Here is a 25,724-nt window from a genome sequence, read left to right on the forward strand (position 1 = left end):
GCTAGATAAAGTAGAATTATGTGCATGGCTCGCCCAATGAAAAGATACAGCGGTGGTGCCAACTCAGCACCCCATAGATGTAGCCGGGAATATCTACCATAAGTGATAGCGCACAAAACACTGATAGTCTTAGTGCGCGTAATATCCCGCCATAGCTATGGCTTATATGTGCTGAGAAGTTTGGGAAGCGCAGTCTTTCGCCGTCGTCGTTAACTAGGATAACAAAGGCCGTTGCTTTTTATCCTCCCCAATGACCAGCGTTTGCCCTCGTTGGTCCTGTGTAAAGTTAAATGCCCCAATAAAATGGGAGATGCGGGCAATTATTACGATAATGAGCACTTTCTCTCTACGAGGAGTCCTTCAAGCGGCGGTTCTCTCACAAGAAAATTAATCGGTGGAATGGAACCATTCCTGAACAGGACTACAGTCATATTCCTCAAAGAAACATATGCTGGTAAGAAAACTTCTCTCGTCTGACGGTTTAGTGGCCAGGGCATTGTGTAGCTAAGCACGAGGTCGTGGGATCAAATTCTGGCCTCGGCTTCATCATTTTGATAGAGATGAAATGCAGAAATAGCCGTGTACCGTACAGTGGGTGCGCGTTAAAAAACACAAAGTGGTCAAAATTCCGGTTTTCCCCCTCTACGGTCGCAGTTCGCAGTTTTGACGCTTAAAATCCCAAAGTTTATTTATTTGAAAACTCATTCATCATCTCGTCCTAATACATTTACGTCGCTGGAGTTCGTTCGGTCAGTTTAGGTATACATGAAAAGACGGACGTCACTGATGTACCTCTGTACATTGAATGTGCTCTATTTTTCTCTTTGGGGGGAGGAGGAGGAATAAACTTTATTTGTGCACAGCAGATTTGAGACCTAGGCCTCTACCTAAATGACGGCCTCGAGCCCTTGGGCCCTGGTGGCATCTTCGGCCTGCTGGATTGCCTTGAGTTGGTCTTCCGGTGCACAGCTGAACAACGCGGTCTCCCACTGGTTCATAACATTTGGCTCCTGAGACTTCAACTATAAATGCCCACAAACTTGCACAGAACATTTAGGCTACGGTAAAAATTTAGCAGTGTTCTCTGTAGGGATTGGAGAAACACCGTACGTGTTTGCTTGCTTGTCCTTTATTCATAGTGCTGCAATGTTTTCGAAAAAGGCCTTCGACCTCGGCGTCTTCTCCTCGCCGCAGCTTTCACTTAAGCTTCAAATGTTCGGTTATCTCTATTCTGTAAGCGTGTACCGCAGTCCGTGTATTTATCATTTCTTTGTTTCACATTAGTTACTCGACGCATTGCTATGCTTACAGCTTTAACCTGATGACGATTATGCGAACACTTTAAGAGCCAGTAACAAAGTGTGTGTCAATTCCTATGCCAGGAACGTTCATGGTAGAGTTGCTTTGTTCTCGGACTGGACGTTCTTTACACAGCTTTGCTCCGTTTTGAGAGGTTTAAGGATGGCTGTCATTTGTCAAGTCAAGCAGAGTACACCGGTTCCCCTTAGCTCAATAAGAATACGCTCATCTTTGCGTCGTCAATTCTTGCGAGTGAGACCACATGAGAACTCGAGAGATGAGGGCCACCCTTATGCCGCGGAGTAATTGAGGCGTCTACCTTTAGCGAGCCAGTACCAATATCCGTGGCAGGATCTGTACCATTTCCAATACAGGTATTGAAAGAAACCCTCTTTCTTAGAGGGACACTGAAAAGCTACTCCAAGCGAACTTGAGCTGGTATCATTTGTTTACTTTCAATTACTACCTTTCAATTATGATTATTGAACTTCAGCGTGACTTCCCGGTTTATAATGCAAAGAAGGAGTAAGGCGTGCAGACACGAACACAAGAGAAGAAAACTGGGAAACACGAATGCATTATGAACGAACACATGAACGCGCCCCTTCTTTGTATTATGAATCCTTACCAACTAGCTTAGCTGTCTGTTGTTGCGACTTCCCGGATTGGGAGGTGTTCCACCGGCATATGACAGAACGACAAACGGAGCACAGACAAAAGAAAGACCGCAGGAAGTGCGCTGGTTTTCCTTTCTCTGTGTTTCGTCTCTCTATTTTACTGGTAAAACAGTTCACCTGTGACACTGTCAATATCCATGAAGTCAGGGCTAGCTGGTACGTGAACTTAATGACGGCGCTGCATCCTGCATTGTTTCTTCTTGCGTTTTTGATGCGAAGCGTTCTTTGTCTCGTTCTCATCGCTTCGCTGCAGGTAGGTTGGTTTCTGTCTCGCCTCACTATCATAAAACGATGTGTGATCTACGGTGGAATCAAACCTTGGCCGTCCGAGCACATCAGCCCGGTGCTCTAACCAGTAAGCCATGATCAAACGCTTGCATCTGTCGTACAAAAGGCAGCAAAGTCATTGAAACAATCGGCGCATGCGTCACGTGCCATCTTGTCGCTTTTTTACCTGCGACAGCTCGTGCTATGAGGCGCCGTGTTAGGCCAAAATCTCCGAGGCCGACCCACTTTGCCGCGCACTTTTTTCGTGGCAGTTTGCGCTACGTAGAAACCCTCCGACGCTGTGCCAACTTCAAGATCGGCCAAGTTAATCACATTTTAACATTTATAAGCCGGAGTACAAAGCCATCGTCGTCTTAACATACGCCACATGACATAGTCATAAGGTGCGGACGAATGTATAAGACGTAGTTACTGATGACGTCACGATCCTTGCTTCTCTCGCTTACGCTCGTCCGCTGCCCATATAGAACCCAACCATCGTCACATCGTACACGCTCCCTTCGAGCTCTCGGCGTAGAAATTCCCTTGCTGCCGTACGATCGTCTTCGACGTGGTCGTCGTCGTGCTCCTGCCCTTGCACACGCGTACGCTGTCGAGTCCACGCACACAGCTATTCACTTTGCATAAGTACGTCGGTTCACGCGGTAACCATTTGTGGAACCCCACACAAACCTTGGATAGCCAAGTGCCCGCCAAATGCTTCGCATAACATCAATTTCCACACTGCATGGGATCTGCACGTTCTCTTGTTTCTTTTTTATTGTGATTTTTCCGCCGTCGGCGTCATGTTCCGCATATGGTCGAAGTGCGATAACATCGCGGCCGCGCGCCGCACGATGCAGGTGCGAGCGAAAGCTGGCGAGGGTGAGCCGAGAAGGAGGGTAGCTTGATGCGGCAGTGTGTTCTCGCGCTCGCAAGGTGGAGGGGAGATGTGCGCGCGCTAGGAGGGGGGGAGCGGAGGTGCAGCTCAGTGTCGGTCTCCTCTTGTACGCCAACTGTGGCGGCTGAGCGCGGTTTCCCACGTGCCATCTTTGACGCAATCAGCTGTGGGTTCGCAGGCTAGCGGAAATGAGACAGATGATGGCTTCGTGCTCTCCGTGTTCTCGCAAACCTGCGTTCTCGCGCGAGATGTGTTATGAAGGGTATTTTGATCGCCGCTGCTGTTGCTCTTCGTCCCGCAAGCGTTTTGACAGCGAGTGTCCGCGGTCGTCGAGTGAGATTCGTTCGTGTTTGCCTCTGTGCGCGTGACAACGTGCTTGTTAAATGGGCTAGCGAATGTTTGCGGCAATTTATACGGCCAATGAAACTTGAAGTCTTACGTCGTACGGTTCTTTAATTATTTGCCATCGCAATCAATGCTTTGCCTTACCTGTGACATTTTAATGAACCTTCTTTCCCTGATAACAGTGGTCATCTTCCAAACGTAGAAATGCTATTTTCTATAACGCTGAACGTTATATTACCATTTAGTGTGTTCTAAGGACATGAAACCCCTCGTTTGCTTTCGGGACCCTTGGTGACTTTTGACGATGCTTATTGCTACTTCTTGCAAAACACGGCGTTCTCTAACTAAGCCATGCACGGCAATCCGCTGGTCGGTCATGGTGCAAATTATTTTCTAGGAATTACACAATACAATCGAACTGAAACGCTTGTATAGCGATTACCTCAAGCAAATATTTTTGCACATATACTTATCCCACCGAATCATAAGGATATCCTAGCGATTGAACTCACTGTGCCGAGTCCTCCATAGTTTACGGAGGCGGGACCCTGTTGGAAGAAGAGACCAGGCTGCAAGCTCGCCGCAGGCACGATAATGGCGTTGGCGGCGGGTGAGTAGGAGACGTTTGCCTTCACTGACAGGAACAGCATGTGCACCTGATCGCGGACGAGGCGCCTTGCGTAGAGTTCGAGGGCCTTGCGCCAGTCGTGAAAAAATCGTGGAGGTGTCGAGTCGTCCAGCTCGTCTGCAGAGAAGTCCGAAGTCAAGGGCACTATTGTAATGAAACGCAGTGAGCCTATTCGAGCACTGTACCAAAGTAAAATTAGCTGCAGACTTGTTTAACGGGCACAGGACAAACTTAGGTAATGTTGAAATTAAGCACGCCACGACGTTTTGAGCTTCTTACAGAAAGTGACCTTATGGCATCTGACCGAACACAACAGCTGCATCATAATGTCGAAGCAGCTGTCAGGATGGTGACCCTCGTTACACGTACTTACTGGCTTCTAATGAACTACATAGCCTGGCCACTAACTACCATGCTTTCCCCTTTTTTTTTTGAAGACTAAGATCAGCGTACAAAGGCTGAAGGACAGTGAAAAGAGCACCGGCGCTGTGACATGTTGTTATTGTCCTTCGTCCTTTGAGCGTTGTCTCTAGTTTTCTAAAAAAAATGTACCAGTTCTCCCAGCTCTCCATTCTTTTCCTTTGCTTACTACACTGCTCAAGGTATTTGTCAAAGAATGAAGTGATTTAACGCTTTCGAATGTAGCGTGAGCCGTGCTCCTAAGCGCAGCTGTTCACCTATTGTATATTTGGCCCCCTCCTCAGTTTAACTCGTGATATGTGATGGTTCACTATGCAGCACATAAAAACAAACTTTGAGCTTTGTTGTGACAGTTGCTCGTTTTAATCGCGAAATGCTTGTGACTGATTTTCAACTACTTTGAGACAATGACTCGTAGTGTTGCGTCAACCATCGCCATAGAGGCTGTTTGAATTATCGCATGTCACGGCACGTATGTTTGCCAGGCGAAGCGTGCCATATCAGAATCTGCCGTAACGTGGAGTAATTCAAACTTCGTGACGCTTTTAGTCAGTGGGTGTTTCCGTGTTACGTGACAGCTGTGCTGCCTTTCCAACACTCCCAGCAGGCTCGGTTTCGATATTACTTGAATTCTGCAGCGTTGAGATTCCATCATGCATTTCGCAAGATAGGTGCAATTTTCAAAGTATCCTTAAAAAATGGGGGTGCAGTGAAGCGTGACTGCCTCCGAATTTGCCTCTTAATCATATTTATGCGTGCTGTAACTTTTTTAATTTCATCACACCACCTATATACGGGGAAAACACGGGGAATGCGGGAGATGGAAATTCAAGACGATGAGCAAAACGTGAACAAGGTGAATGAAGCGGCCAACGTTTCGACAAGTGGCCTTGAAGAAGACAAGTCCACTTGTCGAAACGTTGGCTCCTGCATTCACCTTGTTCGCGTTTTGCTTATCGCCTATATACAGGGCGTTTACGCGAACACTTTCAAAAATTCTTCAAGGTTGCCTGTGAAAGATAGCACAATTCTAGTGCATGAGGCGGCCCACTCGAAGCGGCGGACACTACTTGCAGAAAAAAAATGTAAATGCACTATATACTAATGAATAAAAATGCACTAATTAAGTGTTTAACTAATTACCTTATGGCCCATATTGCAATTTAGGAATTCTAGCCGTGGAGTTCGCAAGGCGGATCCACTTGGAACGAATTATCAGGATGACACCAGTTGCGAGATATGAGTTCCCCAACTCTGCGGACAAATGCGTTGGCGTTCTACCTTCGTGCTTGAATGCATAAAACGACGTTCTCTTAAGAGAGTAACTGGAACGCCAGTGGATTTCTCCTCAAAGTTCGGGAATTCATATCTCGAAACTGGTGTAATCCTGCGAATTCGTTCCAAGTGTATCCGCCTTCGGAACTCCACGGCTAGAGTTTGTAAATTGCAATATGGGCCATAAGGTAATTAGGTAAAAAGTGAATTAGTGAACGTTTGTTAATTTTTAGATTATGCATTTCAAGTTTTCTTGCAAGTAGTGTCCACCCCCTTGAGTAGGCCAGCTCTCATGGACTAGAATTGCGCTATCTGCCAGAGGCAACCTATAAAAAACCCTGAAAGTGTTCGCTGAAGCACCCGATATAGCTCTATGTAGTCTTCGACTGCGCTTCCCTCCTCTTGACACCCGTTTATGTAATGCGTTTCTATGCCTTACATGGGTTGCCCCACCCCATTTCTTCCTCTTAACATCAACCACAGGATATCGGATACCATTGTTCTCTAATTCACGCAGCTGCACTCCTGTTCCTTAACGCTTCGCCTATCGTCTCTTGTTCCAACGCTCGTTGCGCGCTCCTAAGCTTCTTCTAAAGCTTATTTGTTAATCTGAAAATCTGTGCACCATGGGAATTAGCGTCAGCAGAATTGAATGGCTAGACACCCTAAGGTTTCGATTCCGCTAAAATTCGTACCGTAGTAGTCGTTCAGTCCGTGTGCGTCAGGAGCGCTCTCCGGGTATCCGACGAGCGCAGCCGTGTCGGCAAGCTTATGCTCCATCAGATTCTGAACTTCGTCTCCCATCCACTTAAATGCGAAAAGAAACCGCTTGAACGCCACCTTGATGTTGCCAATCATGTCACGAGCTCGGCCAGCTGCTCCTGTGTTCGCATCTAGTGAAAAAGGTACAGAAGAAACAATAACTTATCTTTCTGAGTATGCAGTGTAGTTACCAGAGCAAAAACACACGTGCAAAGAGTAGGTGTAAGTTGAAACGTAGAGCTAATGACAGCCGAGCTCCTCAGCCGAATCAGTGACGCAGCGGATGCAGCGACAAGTCGGCAAGTGAGAAGGCACAATACTGTTGGATCTGGAGGACACTCCAAATTTCTGTCCCCCCAGATATCGCACCTTGCCGTGAGTGCGGGGGTTGGCCGAGGTTGAGCAGGACATTGAGATGAAAACTGGAGGTTTATTTACATTAATTTACAGTAAAGATACAAAGAAATTGACAGTCATAAAGTCATTGTTGGCCGGCAGCAACTCGGACGCTGCGGCCCGTGGCAAGAAGCCTGAAAAAGATGCATGAAGGAATGCTCGCCCTCTCTGTGTTCCCGGTCTCTGGCTTTTAACCCCTTCGGTGTCTCGAGGACACATCCTGTTCGGCCAATCGTCGATCCCGCTCAGGTGTCGTCATTTTCGGCCAATGGTAGGCGCCCGTGCGACTGTAGTCACATTCGGGTCACAGGGTCGCTCCATGGACTTTGCGGTCCGAGGGATCACTTGCCTCCGGTAGTGCCCTTCTTGTCTGCAACTGCCGTCACAATAAGCGGATGGGGGGGTTGCTCCGAGGACTTCACGGTGAATTACAGCCGTTGTTCCCTGCGGGTTTGCATGCACCGTCACAATAGGTGGATGGGTGTTTCGAGGGCTTCACAGTGACTTACAGGCGTCTTTTCCTCCGGGTTTGCAACTCAACGGGGCGAGGTGCGTTGTGCTCGAGCGACCTTTCAGAGCCGCAAAACAGCTTTGCTCGGGACCCAGGTTACCTGGAATTGTGCCAGGCTCCAGCTTCAGTTTCAGGAAGAGTCAAGTTGTGGGACAATAACTCCCCATGCGGCGCACGAGGTGGGGGAAGAAAAGGCCACATTGCAGTAGCCTTCTTGCACAGAAAGAACGTATTGAATTACACAGCTCCGCACCAGCAAAGATACGCATCCGCAGCACCTCAGTGACCCAAGATTCGCCAATGCATGTCCCAGACCTATTCAGTGGGCGATCTCTTCGTCTGGAACAGTGAGTATGTGGGTTCGTCAACACCAATCACAATCGAACTGACTGTGAACGGGCAGTCACTGCTAACGAAGATAGACTCCGGAGCATCTCATTCAGGGATCCACAATGAGGCTTTTCAGTACCTCTGCCCTGCATCTTCTGCACAACTGCGGGCTGCCGGGATGCTGTCCTGTGGAAGTGCAGCTGAATCCCAAAACCGCAAAGCTGTACATCGTACAACGCAAAGGACGTACAACGCATAGCGTCCTCGGACGAGACTGGTTCCGGACTCTGGACATTGGAATCACCGGAATCGACGCCTTGGCCACATTAAAGCTCTATGAACTTTTTGAACGGTGCGGTGGGCGGCGTGTTCAAAGGGCGGTTCGACAGGGATATCGGTCAGCCAATGCACATCAGCCAAAACACAATGTAAACACTGTAAAATTATCAGGGGCTATAAAAAGCCAGCTTCTCAGCCACAAATTCCGAACTTCTTACTTTCATTGAAAATGTCTTGTCTGTCTCGAACGCACCGTTGAAATGAACTGGTACATATTTAAAAGCAAGATTCAAGAAACTATCAATCGTTATATTGCCCTACGACGTGAGCACAGGAGCAACTCAGCTCCTTGGTTCAATAGTCAGCTTAATCGACTAAATAAGAAGAAAAAGCGGCGATACCTAAACGCTAAAAAAATTAAGATGCTGGATTGTTGGTTTTCACATAAAGAAATTGCTGCAGAATACCTGTCGATACAAAGAACAGCCAAATTCACCTTTCTAAATAGTACTCTTCCTAATATGCATAAACCAAACCCAAAAGTTTTCGGAGTATTGCAAAGCGAAAACATAGCAACAAAATATTGCTTACTACATCATCTGGTACTGCGGTACCTGATCATGACTGCGCAGCCATTCTAAATGACTCATTCGGGAATTAATTGCTCATGAGCATCGCTTCATGATTGCCCACTGCTCCGCCAATATAAGTATTCTGTGATGGAACCTATTACACTTAACTCTTCTGCTATTCGCGCTATAATCAGCAAATTACCGCTCTCTAGCGAAATCAAATCCAAGTTTCTCAAGAACACTAAGGGATACTCTTCTATCATATTAGAATGCATTTTCACCCAGTCACTTGATACTGCATCACTACCAATAGATTGGAAAACAGGGAAAGTCATACCGATTGATAAATCCGGCGATACGTCTAACCCACGTAAATACAGACCAATATCACTTACATCAGTAGCATGCAATATAATGGAACATGGCATATACTCACGTCTTGCACGCTTTCTTGAGAACAATAATTTTTTACTCTATTTCAACACGGACTTCGTAAGACATTTCCGTGTGACACTAAACTTCTTTTGTTCACTAATGCTTTGCATAACGATATTGATTCTGGTATTCTTACTGATTGCGTATTTCATGACTTTGCTAAAACTTTTGACAAAGTAAACCACGGTCTCCTCTTACATAAATTACAATTACTTAATATCGACTCTGTTATAATTAAATGGATTGAAGCCTCCCTGACTAACCGAGTTCAGTTCTTTTTTGCAAATGAGGCAGTGTCAGCTGCGACACATGTCTTCTCTGGCGAGCCTCAAGGCTCCGTGCTCGGACCACTGCTATCTTTAATATACAGAAATGGCTTGCCCACTAACATTCTCTCTCAAATTTGTTTGTTTGCAGATGATTGCGTAATCTATCGTAAAATAACTAGTAATACTGACTTCCCCCTTCTTCAAAGAAATGTGAACGCTGTGCACGAGTGGCGCCGTACCTGGCACATGAAATTAAATATCAGTAAATGCAAGGCCATGTGAATTTCTCATACTAACACGGGGCATTCAGCCTATCTCATAAATAACCAACCATTAGAATCAGTAACGTCATACCTAAGTGTCCATATAACCAACAAATTATCTTGGGATAAACATACTCAACATATCAAATCTAAAGCCAACCGCACTCTAGGTTACCTCCGTAGAAACATTTTACTCTGCCAGCTTCCGCTAAGCTAGATACACTAGATACGTCGGCCACAGCTGGAAAATGAGTCAGCGCTGTGGTATCCCCCCATGTTAGATTAACCCAAAACATCGAGGCAATACAAAACCACGCCACAGGTTTTATCTGATCTAAATACTACGGAACATCCAGCGTGACCTCCATGAAAGTATCATCACAACTTCCTTCACCTGCCGCCAGCTGGAAATATTCTAGCCCATGTCTTTTTCATAAGACTTACTATCATCACCCACATCTCTTTTCATTGTTGATACATGCCGCACCTTTCTTATCAGCGCGCCTCGACCACCGTCAGAAGGTTCACGTTCCCAAAAACAACACAGTTACCCATTTATTTTCATTGTTGGCTAAGACTGCCAGAGACTGGAACCAGCTGCCTGGGTCTATAAAGGGCATTCGCGATTCATTACGTTTTAAGAACGCCTTAACAGTTAATTAGCTGGTCTTTAACCGCTGTGTAATTCCATTCTCTTTATTGTACTTCTGCGTGTTCTTATATATTTATTGTATATAGTTTTCTGTCCGGCAGGGTCCATAATTCGTCGGCGACGAATAGCGGCGTGGCTGGGGCGATCGGGACCGACGGCGCTGAGGTGACGGCGAGCGAGCAGGACGACTGACATCGACGGATACGTCAGAGTTAGGAGGCATACAGCGAGGCGAGTAACGGCGCGGGTCGGTATATGGGCGAGGAGACGGGGAAAAGGCGCTTGAATACGGCGACGTCCAGGAGATCCGGCAGTGGCGAGCGACGTGACCAATGCGGCGGCAACGGAAGCAAATGGGCTTGTCATCCGGAGTTCTCCACTAGGCAGGGTTGCGGTCAGGTGGGCGTGGATGGAACGGCGCAGGACTTGTAGCCTCGAGCTCGCGGCGAACAGTATGGGTGACTCATTTGGTGGTGAAGCCATAAGGTCGGCGCAAGACGACGTCGCAGCCGTCTTAGGGAGCCGGGAGAACTGTGGAATGACGCGGCAGCTTCTGGCGACCTCAAAGCGGCGGCATTCCTTGACAATAACGTCGATGGTGGACACATTGTTGAAAACCAACAAGTTTAACGCGTCGTCCGCGATCCCTTTGAGTAACGTGGCTGACTTTGTCGACGTCGGCCATATTCTCGTCGACATTGCAGCAAAGAGCAAGCACATCTTGTTTGTACGAGACATATGATTCAGTAGAAGACTGAACTCGGGCAGCAAGCTCTCTTCTAGCAGCCAGCTGCCGACCGGTGAGGTCGCTGAGCTTCTCCTTGAAAGCATCCCAGCTAGAGATCTCGTCCTCGTGTGCCCGAAACCAGAGACGAGGAGTGCCGCCTAAGTAGAATAGGACATTCGCTAGCATAATCGTAGGGTCCCAGCTGTTTCGGCCAACACGCTCATACAGGCTGAGCCAGTCCTCAACGTCGACATTATCTTGGCCGGAGAATATGCCAGGATTGCGTGGATTGCTAACCGTAACGTACGTTGTTGTAGGGGTCGCAGGAGTAGAAGGAGATGAGCTGTCGTCACCGGGAGCCGGAAAGCAGAATGGTGCGGCCGCTGCGGAGCTCCGTGGCGAGGATGGGGCACGGCACCCTCCACCAAAATGTTACGCGAACCAAGGATTGAGACTGGAGACTATTTACAAAGTATATTTACAAGGGTAACTGCAGCGCTCGCCAGTTCAGCCTACAGCTCGAGAGCCAGAGAGCGTTCGTCGTCTTCGTCGGGGCGCCCGCGTGCATCGGCCACAAGAAACACGAAATATGCATGTATCAATATTATTGTAATTCTGGGCTTATGTGCTTATGAAGTGCTGCTATATCGTCTAACCCATGTTTTTTGCTCAATTATTCCTTGCCTATTATCAGACTGCTATATTCATGTTCGATTGCTACCCCCCTCTGTAATGTGCTGTGTACTCTGAGGGTAAAATAAATATATAATAGACCGCAGGCTACGCCAAGGTTTGTAAAATGTCGTCAAGTACCGCTAGCTCTTGGCACAGCCGTACACGAGGAGCTAAAACGACTAGAGACACAGGAAATCATAGAGACACAGGGAATTCACTGTGTAACTACATTTACACAGTGAATCCTGCACTCAGCCCACAAGCCTACCCTCTTCCAACAGCGATCCAGGTACTGACTCAGCGAGAGGTTCACGGTTTTTCTCGAAGATTGACCTCCACCAGGCATGCAAACAACTATGAGTGGACGAAAGCTTGGTAGAAGTCCTCGTCGTGACGACAACAAAGGGACTATACAAAGTTCCCTTCGGAATCACCGTGACGCCCTGTTGTTTCAGGACTTGTTCCAGCAGCTGGTGTGCACCTCGAATATATTCTTGCGACGGAAGAGGTGGAGTCTTAACACCTAAAGTGCGTAGGCGCAGTGCTCAAACGACTGCAAAGCGCAGGTCCGCGTGTTTCGAAAGAAAATGCGCATCTGTTGCATCCTCCGGGAAATATTTCGGCTATCACGCTGACGTACAGGACGTTTGGCCCACAGCCGAAAAGCGTAATGCTATCACGGAAGGCCCTGAGCGCAAAGAAAAAGACGGAGCTGCAAACCTTCCTCGGTATGCGCAGCTTTTACAGACGATTTCTCCAAGACCGAACTTCAGTCGCCGAAAGCTTACACAGATTGCTCGACAAAGACGTAGCATGGCACTGGGAAAAAACGAGAGAGCCCTGGCTTTCAAAATCTGAAAACCATTCTGAGTGCGGACACAGTTCTGAGCCATTATGATGTGCGACACGACCTCATCTTGTTATGTAGTGCTTCCTATACGGCGAAGGAGCCGTCCTCTCTCAAATGAATGATGACGGTCTGGAAGCGCCAATAGCTTTCACCTATCGAACACTAGAAAATTAAATTACTGACAAGTGGACAAGGAGGGATTTGGATCACCTTCGGAGTGAAGCCTTCCCACCAGTACGTCCCAGACCGTCACGTAACTGTGAACACACGCCACAAGCCATTACTGGGAATAATGAGCACGAAAAGAAACATCTCAGTGATGCTGTCTCCGCAAATGACACGTTGGTGTTTGATGCTTGGCTTCTGCTATTATGAGCTCCGTTATCGCCAAGGAAAAACGCATCAAAACTCCAACGCTCTCAGCAGACTCCCGCTTCCTGGGAACAAGGCAAACCTGCACCCCGAGGAGATATTTTGTTGCTCATAGCCATTGTGCGACCACCGCTCACAGGCCAGCGTTTGGCACAGCTCACAAAGGAAAAGTGTTTGCTGCTGTACACCACGGACTCCAGGAGGGTAATAGAAAAAGTGGCTTGTAAGAGAATTCACCGCGTTCAAACGACGCGAAAAAGAACATTCAATCCACAAGGAGTGCGTACTTAGGGGCTCGCGAGCCATCGTGGCAAAATTCGCTCAAGAGCAAGCACTTAAGATGATGCACGCCAACAATGCCGGCGTTGTGTCAATGAAGGGCACGGCATGCAGTCATTTCTGGTGTCCAGGCTTGGATGCTGACATTAAAAAGTCACTGGATCCTCTGCGTGGCTGACTATTCACGTGGATTTGGCTGGCGCACTTGATGGATGATCATACTTAATCATCGCGGATGTCTTCACAATATGGTTGGAAGTGAAGGCCATGAAAATGACTCCATCCCCATGCGATGCGGATGCCTTGCGTTTGGTGTTTGCAACCTTCTGTGTGCTACGTAGTGACCGACACCACACCAAACTTCATGTCCACACACATCGAGAAATTCTGGCCCAGAAACGACATCAAACACTAGACGAGTGCACCATATCATCCGGAAACTAACGTCCAAGTTGAGTGGATAGTGGCACAAACAAAGCGAGCTTTGCTGAAGCTAACTAAAGGTTCTGTGCAATGTAGTATTGCACGCTTTCTCTATCGACAACATTCCACGCCTTCAATGGCAACTGACAAATACGCCAGCTGAACTAATGATTGGCAGAAAAATTACAATGCCACTTAGCATCATGACTTCTTCAGCGACATGCCATGAGGACTAACCCTCAAATAATCACCTCATGCAGCTTGACCTGGGGCTACCAGTTAAATGCGGAACTTCCTTGGAACTCCTGCTTGGATACCGGTGATCATAACGCAGAAGAGCGGTTCGTTCCTGGTGAAGGCGACTGGAAGTACGGCTACGCAGGCGTCACCGTGATCCCGTCCGGCAGTGCACAAGCATTGCAGATCAAGATCACGAAGAAACGGTGGATCCAATCTGGAGATTCCCAAGCCCTAGCGAACAACATGCGCACATAATGCACCGGTGCCGCAGACATTGGAGAGGGGGGAGGCACGAGAGCCGCGAAGGGATGCACCGAGACCTCATGCACAGGCAACCGGAACAGCAAGTGACACCGTGGCATCACAACCACACACAGGACTCAGTGGTCGCCAAATCAAGCCACCGGGTTATCATGGACACCCATTCTAGACCTAAAGGAGGAGAGGCGATGTGTATATATATATATATAAATATATATATATATATATATATATATATATATATATATATATATATATATATATATATATATATATATATATATATATATATATATATATATATATATATCCACTAAAGCAGTTGTGAGTTGAAAAAGAACCAAACCATCATTAAGCACCGTTAAGCTGTGCCAAGAGGCACTGACTGGTCTCCGCGCGGGAATGGGACCCTGGCCGATGCGGGAAGCGTATCACATTAATCCAAAGCTTGGAATGCCTATCCCCTGGCCAATGCGCGCCGTGGCGAGCTTCCTTGAGCATGCACGTTCTGTTGCGCGGTGCCACTCGGCAAACACCCCGTTTGTACTGCTAGGAAACAAACAGCTCTTTCTTTACGAAAGTAGCCCCATTCCGAAAGAAATGTAAAATGGCTGTCCACTGATCGCTCCGATACTGTGTGCCGGCGAGAGCTGATTTATTTATGTATAACAAAAATGTCGCTTACCGAGACCATTTGGACTTATATGAAATAACTCCGCCAAGTATTCCCTCAGCATCCCTTTTGTGGTATCTTTAACGCCCTGTTGCGCGTCATCACAATCGTCGACGAGCCATCGCAGGCTTAGCAAGGGAAATGGATCAATCGGAGACGCCGGCACCTCTTTCCTCAGCCGGTTATCTATTTTCACTACACAAGGGTGGTACGGCGGCTCCGCTGAGTCCCTCCCCACTTCTGCGCACTCCTCGCGAGTCGTCAGCCGATTAGATAAGAAAATCATGTCGTTATAGCCAATGATATCTACTTTGAAACTAATTACCTTCTATAAACGAGGAGAGTGCTTCATTAGACCGCTGAAACAACCTAGTGGGTCAGCACCGTGCTAGCGCTGGCGGCTACGTGATTTTCACCTGAGGAGATTGTAATAAAGCCAGGATGTAATAACTGTACCGTACAGCACCCCATTAACACTACTGCGATGCTCGAAGCACGTCAACCGGATAGTTTCGAGACCACTTTCCAAACATTAAAAAACTTGATGCTTCTAGATTATATAGCCTAACCAATTCCGGCCAGTGTCACCAAGAAAACTGAAACAGCTCTGGAAGAGCATAACTGTCATGCCCTAGGAGACGCCCTTGAGTGACGCAACTATTTACGCTAAAATGATGCAAGCGATATTGCGGCTTGATAAGAACGCTCTCGTTGTTCTCGCCTGACGTTAAGAAGGAGACGGTCACGTTACTCCATAATGTCTAGTCAGATTGTGACAGTTGCACTCTTCAGCACTGAAACATGTGCTGCTGTTATCAGCGTAAATAAGGGATCCATCGTTCTCCTCAGTATGAACATATATGATAATAACCCAAAATTACAGAAATGGCTCTAGGCGGCTGTTTGAAACAGCCTGCGACAATAAATTGCGCCTGGAAAAAACAATGATAACGACAACACGTTGGCGGTATTGCGAGAATGTCTTAAGCATTTCGTTCTTAAGCAGTTTTTAACTTTTTAAGTTGAACTTAAGTAGATCTATTTAAATATCCTCCATTTCCAAGCTTTTTAATTAAGTTTTAATTGTCCAGGTGGTTGAAAATATTCAGCAAGTAAGCAGAAAAGGACAATTTGATAACTCTTCTGAGCATGTGCTTCTTATCACCTGCATTTTGTACACATGTTCAGATGGAATCGCCTTGCTGTGGTCGTAGTTTGCCTGCGTTTGCACTTTACCGTTGTCAACCACGGGGCTTCAAAGGCTTATGCACTGCGGGATACATGAGGAAATGTCGAAGTTTTTAGTACTCTCTGACCATAGCCATTAAAACACACCCGTATGTTGTGCGCATATGCTATAGCACATTGTTCGAATCGACTGTGCGGGCTGTGCACAGGCTGTGGGCTAAGCATGCGGAAAATATCTCCTAATCAAGATCCTACGATACATAAACGTTTGACGTCGACCGCACGCATGCGGATCATTCAGACGGCCCGCAATACCATTCCAAATATAGCATCACATGAATCAAACGGAAGCGAGATTTCCTGTGCATTCCTGTAGGCCCACAGCTCTAAGGCCTTTCAGACAAATATGCCAGTTAAAAAAAGGCATGTTCTTTATTTGCATAGTATAGGTTGCAGATCTGTTGTCTACAATGACTGTAGTATAAGTCTGAACGCAGATGTAAATCAAAATTGTTACGAAGATGTATTCGGCAATATGTGCGACGCACCAGTATAAAAAAAGCTATCACCATGGAACTCCAAGTTAATAAGTGAGCTTTGGAACAAAGTTATGCCTTTCTTTTTGGCTAAGCAAGCTGATACTGTTCATTTACGCGCCTTATGAATTAAAATCAAATTACGAATGCGTAAAACCATATGCTGGTACTCAAGGCCATCCTGAGATACCGCAATATCTTTCCCCATCAGACTTGCCGAGTGGGGCCCTGCAGTCCCACTCTATTTCAATGAGTGGAGATCCACCTAGTTATACTTCTTTGAACTCTTCGGAATGGTGAGAGCCGGACTATTTTCACTGCCGCAATGGTTGTGCTTGTCTATTCCACTCTTCAGATTCCAGTAAATGAAAGCTTTCTTCATAATTGTTGACTACGTCCGTTTGACTCTCTGTTTACACAGCTAAACACATATTTTTTGAAGTCTTATGAACGTCGCAACCAATGTTATGTAGATTTTTTTTCACGCAAGAATCATCCATGTTACCTTTGCACCGCGTTGTTGCCTGTGCTCTCAAATAACTACTGTTTAGAAAGAAGTCTCCTCAATTTTGGTTTGGGTAATATTTGTCTGCCTATGTGCTGTGAAAATGATCATGAGTCCTCTGAAGAAGTATTGCGCGAATACTCCGATAATAGCGCACGTGCCTTATCAATAGACTAACCATACATAAGGGGCCTTATTGCACAAACAGATACACAAGACGAGTACTGAAGACAGTTACACAGTGTGTAATAAGACTAGACAAAGAAATACACAAAAATATCATACATAAGTTTTATTCTCTTACTTGACAAATAGAGTTAACAAACACATTTTAGCTGTGTGGGTTAGAAGTATAGATGACGTTATTGTGAAATATATTCATCTCTTGCAATCAAAATATCTCCCAAGCATGTCAGTTTTCACGACAGCTTGTCATGTGGTCCCTTGCTTTGAAGCCATTCACTATTCCGTAAAAATAGTGAGGAAATACAGCAAAACCTCTGTCACTCTCTGGGCTTCTTCAAAATCATAATTTGAAATTTGTTATATTTGTATCTTCAAAAGTTAACTCCCACTTCGCCATGTTTACGTCGGTTTTGTTGAATTTAGCATTAAGCCAAACATGACGCTGATTTCGGACCTGATCAATCGATGTTTGAAGCACTAGTACACACCTGCCCGTTCGATCGTGACTGCTGAAGTTAACTTCACTTTAGCCGTACCTGGGTTAGGCAGTCCACGACAATATCGCAGCCTGTGATACAAGCAGGACCGGTTTTCTAAATGATCCACCATTTACAAAAACCTGTAATTCTTCCGAACTACTTTGATGCGTGTAAAGTGAACTTGTAAAATACTTTTTTACATATATGTGCAGGCCGAAAAAAGACTGGGGACAAGGAACGCACGACACGACTGCTGACTGACAACTTAAAATTTATCGCTTGACAAATCATAATAAATACTTAGGTCGCATGGTGCGTACCAGATAACAAAACGAGATATATTGAAAGCATACACACACATATACACTCCGACTCGCGTGATAGCCAGACGTCCATTTCACACTGCATAAAAAAACTGAATTTTTTATTGGCGTGTTTCCCGGCACCCTTGCCTATACAGTACCTACCACGCGACCTAAGTGTTTATAATGATTTGTCAAGCAATAAACTTTCTCTTGTCAGTCAGCGCTCGTGTCATCCATTCCTTGTCCCTCGTACCCCTTACAAAAATGACTTTAGACTTTCTATAGAAAGTCTATAGACTTTTTATAGACGACCTTACCTTTCTATAGATTTGGACTTTTGTTGATACAAAGTCTAGAGACTGTCTATAGACTAAAGTCGATAAAGTTTCTATTCCTTTTGTCTACTCGCAGTTTATAGACGGTCTATAGATGAAAGTTGATAAGGTGATCCTTTCTTTTTTTTCTACTTCCCCTATATAGACTACCTATAGACAAAAGTCGATGCAGTCTCTATTTATTTTTGTCTATTATTTGTCTACACACGGTCTATGGACGAAAGTCGATAAAGTTTCTATTGCTTTTTGTCGATTCGCAGTATATAGATGGTCTATAGAAAAATGACGATAAGGCGTTTATTTCTTTTTTGTCTACTTCCCCCCAATGGACACCTATAGACAAAAGTCGATACAATCTGTATTTATTTTTGTCTAGTGTTTGTCTATAGACTTTTTATAGACGAAAGACGATAAGATTTCTATTTCATTTTGTCTATTTGCAGTCTATAGATGGTCTGTAGAAAAAAGTCGATAAGGTGTTTGTTTCGTTTTTGTCTACTTCCGCTCTGTAGACTAACTATAGACAAAAGTCGGTACAGTCTCTATTTATTGTTGTTCGTTCTTCGGCTACTGTCTATAGACGAGAGTCGATAAGGTGCATATTTCTTCTCAATTCCCACTCCACGTAGTTCTTCACAAACACGCACACGCACACATTCACACACACACACACACACACACACACACACACACACACACACACACACATATATATATATATATATATATATATATATATATATATATATATATATATATATATATATATATATATATATATATATATATATATATATATATATATATATATTGCTGCGCGACCAGCCGCTCGAGCCACATTGCATGTAATCGCGGGTTTCTTCACGCTCAGAAAAACACTTCTATGGAGCACGTGTTGAGCAACAGAAAGCTGTATCGGGAGTTTCTAACGTTGCCCTACAATTTTATCATTGAGAGTTTTCATCTAATGAAAATGATTGAGAAATAAATTAACACTAATGATCTAATCATGGGAATGCACAAAAATTATCTGAGTATCTTCAAGCGATGACAAATATTACCTTCGTTCTCTTCAGCTACGTACCATTTCCATATGCTGGCTCAAATTAAGTGAAACACCCCGTATACTTATTTGCAATTCGAATTATTTTCCACGGTTTCCTATATCACCGCTGGTGAAGGCCATAGAGTGGAACGTCACTAAAGGTCATGTTAACTTGCGCGAACAGCCCGTATACCGATCGTGGTAAGGCGTGAGATGAAGTAGAAAACAGCCGATACTGTAAAATTGTTATTGCTTCCGGTTTACATGCCGTCTATAGATTGGCAATAGGCAAAAATTGTTAATCTGCGCTGTACGCTGTAAACAAGCACAGGTACCGGTAGATAATACGGAGCTGCGTTTGATATAAGCCACTGAAGTTGTATACTGCTGAGATTGCTGTAGAGCCTATTTTTAAACGTTAGTATACACATAGTGTACACCTCCGCATTTGTTGACCACATAATATGATCTACGTAGTCGCTCTCGGCAATCCCAAGACAGCCTTCACAGTTGTCATAGCATGACTTTTGCGGCAGTATAATAAAGAAAGCAAAACGCCGATCCAATTGGGATAATAGATGTTATGAACGCCAACTTTAGCTACAAGTGGATTCCAAACAGGCAGCAAGCTAACAGCACAGAGACTCGTAATGTTTGTAGCTGACAACGCGGTCTTTGTGAGTGTGCGATGAACCGATGTCGCGCATGTGGTGTGCGCGTTGTGTCTCCTCCGATTCTCAAATACTTCTCACATTGTCTTTGTATCTAGGCTGCATCACTAATATCGGGCGGTTTTTCGTTGACTGATATCCTGCACTATAAACTCATCAAAGTGTCTCATTCACTTAAAATATGTGCCAAATTCTCTGAGCCCACCCAGTATTTCGCAGGCGGTATGCCTACGCGGCCACGCATATGAGTACCTCATTGCTGTACTGATTGCTTTGACCTATCATCGGAACGGAAAATTTTAGTACCAGTGGCACCCACGATGATAATGGAAGAGAGTAGTCTAGAGGAATTCGAAATCCCACTGGTAAAGCCGCAAGAAGTAAAGAAAGCTTTGGGAGCTATGCAAAGGGCGAGGGCAGCAGGGGAGGATCAGGTAACAGCAGATTTGTTGAAGTATGGTGGGCAGATTGTTCTAGAGAAAGTGGCCACCCTGTATACGCAATGCCTCATGACTTCGAGCGTACCGGAATCTTGGAAAAACGCTAACATAATCCTAATCCATAAGAAAGGGGACTCCAAAGACCTGAAAAATTATAGACCGATCAGCTTACAGTCCGTTGCCTACAAACTATTTACTAAGGTAATTGCAAATAGAATCAGGAACACCTTAGACTTCCGTCAACCAAAGGACCAGGGAAGATTCCGTACAGGCTACTCAACAATAGACCATATTCACACCATCAATCAGGTGATAGAATAATGTTCGCAATATAAACAAACTTTATATATAGCTTTCATTGATTACGAGAAAGCGTTTGATTCAGTCGAAACCTCAGCAGTCATGGAGGCATTGCGGAATCAGGGTGTAGACGAGCCGTATGTAAAAATACTGAAAGATATCTATAGCGGCTCCACAGCCACCGTAGTGCTCCATAAAGAAAGCAACAAAATCCCAATAAAGAAAGGCGTCAGGCAGGGAGATACGATCTCTCCAATGCTATTCACAGCGTGTTTACAGGAGGCATTCAGAGACTTGGATTGGGGAGAATTGGGGATAATAGTTAATGGAGAATACCTTAGTAACCTGCAATTCGCTGATGATATTGCCTTGCTTAGTAACTCAGAGGATCAACTGCAATGCATGCTCACGGACCTGGAGAGGCAAAGTCGAAAGGTGGGTCTAAAAATTAATCTGCAGAAAACTAAAGTAATGTTTAACAGTCTCGGAAGAGAACAGCACCTTACGATAGGTAGTGAGGCACTCGAAGTGGTAGGGGAATACATCTACTTAGGACAGGTAGTGACTGCGGATCCGGATCATGAGACTGAAATAATCAGAAGAATAAGAATGGGCTGGGGTGCGTTTGGCAGGCATTCTCAGATCATGAAGAGCAAGCAGGTTGCCATTATCCCTCAAGAGAAAAGTTTATAACAGCTGTGTCTTACCAGTACTCACGTACGGGGCAGAAACCTGGAGGCTTACGAAAAGGGTTCTACTTAAATTGAGGACGACGCAACGAGCTATGGAAAGAAGAATGATAAGTGTAACGTTAAGGGATAAGAAAGGAGCAGATCGGGTGAGGGAACAAATGCGAGTTGATGATATCATAGTTGAAATCAAGAAAGAGAAATGGGGGGCATCGGCAGGACACGTAATGAGGAGGGAAGATAACCGATGGTCATTAAGGGTTACGGAACTGATTACAAGGGAAGGGAAGCGTCAGAAAGTTAGGTGGGCGGAAGAGATTAAGAGGTTTGCAGGGATAACATGGCCACAATTAATACATGACCGGGGTAGTTGGAGAAGTATGGGAGAGGCCTTTGCCCTGCCGTGGGCGTAACCAGGCTGATGATGATGATGATTATGACGTGCGGGCATCACATTTGGCGGTACGCTGGAAGATATGCTACAAATGCACTGTGTTACTCATGGTCGCTGGCAATAAGGCGAGCGTCTGAAGGGCCCTGTTACGGCTTTTACAAACAGCGCATTCATCCTTGTGTGCGTTCCAGTCTCATACGATAGCCCACAGCATTTGTAATACAACCTGCCAGCGCATTTCCTTCGTTCATGAAAAAATGATGAAAAATGGAAAACAAAGGCAACCCGTTCCGGCGCGCATGGGGCGCAGAGAGAGAAAGAGACAATAATAAAAAAAGGCGCACGGACTTCTCGGAGCGCGCGCGCCCCGGCGCGCGGAGCTCCTGCGCGTGCGCAATGAGCGCCATCTGTCCGCGTCAATTTGAATTCTCAACGAGTGCGCCAGGCACGTAAACGCTTGTAGCGGTGTGCGGAGTCTGCCTGAACGTTGCACTGCATGATTGCACTGCACTGATTCCACTGCATGATTCAGCACTTCAATTCTGCCTGTTTATGCAACATATATGAGAGTACAGCTGGTTCATGAGCATTATTAATCTACTAACGTTAATGCATAAATGCTGATGAAAAGCCACAGGCGCACATGCATAAATACATTTAAAATGTTTTGCTACCACATGTAAACAAAAATATAAACTAACTCCTGGATAGCAGATAGTTATGGACTTCTGGCCTTATACTCTCTTTGTAGACTTGTCTATAAAATGTTTGTGTCTATAGAATGTCTATAAATTATTGAAAAGTCATGTTAATTGGCAAATGTCTGCAGGATGTCAAAGAAAGAAGTGTTTAGGAATATATGGTTCTATTATTGTAGACTGAAGTCTATAAAATGTCCATAGACAAATGTCTATAGGTAGTCTATAGACATTTGCTTATAGACATTTTATAGACTTAAGTCCACAAAAGCGGAACTGTATATAGTTCTCTTTTATAGACTGAAGCCAATAGAATGTCTATAGACAAATGTCTATAGTCTATTTATAGACATTTGTCTATAGATATTTTATAGAATTTATTCTACAAATGTAGAACTGTATATATAGTTCTACGTTTGTAGACTGAAGTCTATAAAATGTCTATAAATAGTCTGTAGACATTTGTCTATAGACATGCTATAGACTTCAGTCCACAAATATAGAACAGTATAACCCTAAACACTTTTGTCTATAAACATTCTGGGGACATTTGTCTACCAACGTGAATTTCCATTAATCTATAGACACTCTATAGACAGTCTATAGACTCAGACTTTTTATAGTCTATAAAAAGTGTACGGCCATAAGTCTATAGACTATCTATAGGAATAGTCTATAGATAGTCTACAGACATTTGTCGATAGACATTCTATAGACTTTAGTCTATAGACATTCTATAGACTTTAGTCTACAAATGTAGAAATATAAGCCTGTACACTTGTCTATAGACATTCTGCAGACAATTGTCTACAAACATGAATTCTCATTATTCTATAGACAGTCTATAGACAGCATATAGAGAGTCTAGAGATTCAGACTTTTTATAGACTAGTCTATAAAACGTCTATAGCCATAAGTCTATAGACTGCCTATGGACAGTCTATAGGGAAATCTATAGACTCAGACTTTTTATAGAGTAGTCTATAAAAATTGTATGACCATAAGTCTACAGATTCTCTGTAGACTAGTCTAAAGAAATGTCTATAAAGAGTCTATAGACTTCATAGACAAATGTCTATAGACTTTCTATAGACTTTCTATGAATGAATGATATTCAAATTGGCCGCTGCTCTGTAAAGAATCGCAGTGGATACTTTCTATAAAAAATTTTGAAAGGGCTGTGTCGCGCTGCACATAAACGCAAAAACGTTAACATAACTCTCTCAACTTGTTGTGGTGATACAAAATACTCTTACACCTTTGGGCATGTCATGCGTGCGGATATTGCTTCAGTATTACGATTAACATAAAAAGTGAAACCCATTGATATGTTTTGCAAGGTGACATCTTTTTTTTTTCACACCCACTGGCATAATAACCACGATAGTGTGCGCATGCGCGTGCGCCGAAAATCATGACGAACGTTTCAGCTTGCCGTGAACTCGCGCAGGGTGTAACCATTTGCGACGTCATTCCTGGCCTCTATCCTTGTGACGTAGGCAGACTTGTACGCAACGAATTACATTAAAATAATTCTTTCTAAAGCATTACATATTTCGTTAAATTTGTAATTTACCGCTTGCTTTGGATACTCAGAAGTGCTCAGTGTGACCCACCGTGGTTGCTCAGTGGCTGTGGTGTTGGGCTGCTGAGCACGAGGTCGCGGGATCGAATCCCGGCCACGGCGGCCGCATTTCTATGGGTGCGAAATGCGAAAACACCTGTGTACTTAGATTTAGGTACATGTTAAAGAATTCCAGGTGGTCAAAATTTCCGGAGCCCTCCCCTGCGGCGTGCCTCATAATCAGAAAGTGGCTTTGGTATGTGAAACTCCATAATTTATTGCTCAGTGTACTTCACTTACTTTCTTTTTCCATACCGAATTAATTATAACCAATCACTTTATTGACGAGACAAGCTGTAAGAGAGCGACGCAGCTTTCAAAACCTGAATTCGGCCGAAGGTGCCGTAGAACAGCTGACACATCGTGCCACGCAGCAGCCTGGCGGACATTGAGACAGGCAAAGCCACTATCTGAGTATTTATTTCGTGTGAACGCTCCATCAGATGTAGGCCGACGAAGTGAACCGGCGCTGATATGTCTCGATTAGCGAAGGCCGCTTAGCGTATTAATGCCAAGAAATCAAATACCGGCGATTTCATTTTTTTTTTCAACTTTTCATTTGCCCAACCGGAAACGTATTGTCCAAGTATCCGCGACAATGAAGCGCTGCGCTTTATAGAGGACCAAGATCCTGAGCAACCCTGTGCGTTAGTAAAATGCGTATACGTTACAACACCGCTCTACACCCAAGCGACTACATCGAGCGAATTTTCAGTGTCGCTGTTGATGTATTCGCGAGAAAAACGAGGGAAGGTAACGGACTGAATTTCTGAAAAGGAAATTTTAGTGAAGATAGGCAATGTGCGAAGAGCCGCAGAGGACTCGCTGAAGGTGCTAGGCCAGTTCGTTCTATTTACTTTATCTGCGCAATGTTAATAAAAATTCGCAGAAAAGTAACGTAAATATAATGATTACTTTTGACTAGTTTTTCAGTTACTTTCTTGGGGCAGTAATTGGTAACTGTAATCAACTACATTGAAGTAATTGTAATTGTAATTGGTTACTTCTTTTCTGTGACATGTGCAAGTCTGGTCGTAAGTCATGTTTGCTGAGCCTAACCGAATTATTCTTGACCACTACAAGTTGCGCTCTTTAAACGCACTTTACCCTTTTAACACAGAAAGGTTTTCGGGTCTTGAGAAGTGTAGAAGTTGCGCTGAGAATGGCGTGTTGTTTGTAATTATGGAGGAAAAAGTAGTTACATGTAGGTAGATACTAAAACGACCGGTAGGACCAATTCAATATATTGGCAAAGTCTGAATGCATGGTAAATTTACCAGTTTTCTAATTTTGTAGTCTCGCTTAAAATCGACATTTAGCACTCCAGGACTATGTACACATTTCATTCCAACTCCATTCCGGAATCTTGGGCTCCCTTTCCATTCTCATTCTATCTGTACGACTGGAGCCATCATTCCATTTCCATTCCATTACGTGCGTTTAAGTGTGCGAAGATACCGCAATCACTCCAACTCCAGAGTTGCCACTCCACGAGGCACGTACCCAGGAGAGTGGGGGGCGCCCCCCCCCCAATTTAAGCGGCATCCC

At 44.8% G+C, this 25,724-nt stretch overlaps 1 protein-coding gene across 1 annotated transcript in view; it reads right to left on the bottom strand.

Moving 5' to 3' along the window:
- Positions 1-25,724, bottom strand: part of LOC142574760 (endothelin-converting enzyme 1-like) — a 102,780-nt gene that overhangs the window by 31,923 nt on the left and 45,133 nt on the right. Inside the window, exons 11-12 of the mRNA XM_075683778.1 lie at positions 6,508-6,705; positions 4,002-4,234 (exon numbers count right to left, since the gene is read on the bottom strand). Of these exons, the coding sequence (XP_075539893.1) occupies positions 4,002-4,234; positions 6,508-6,705 (431 nt within the window). The remainder of the gene's footprint in view (positions 1-4,001; positions 4,235-6,507; positions 6,706-25,724) is intronic.

Source organism: Dermacentor variabilis, chromosome 3, assembly GCF_050947875.1.
Source record: "Dermacentor variabilis isolate Ectoservices chromosome 3, ASM5094787v1, whole genome shotgun sequence".
In the NCBI taxonomy this organism is placed as follows: Eukaryota; Metazoa; Arthropoda; class Arachnida; order Ixodida; family Ixodidae; genus Dermacentor; species Dermacentor variabilis.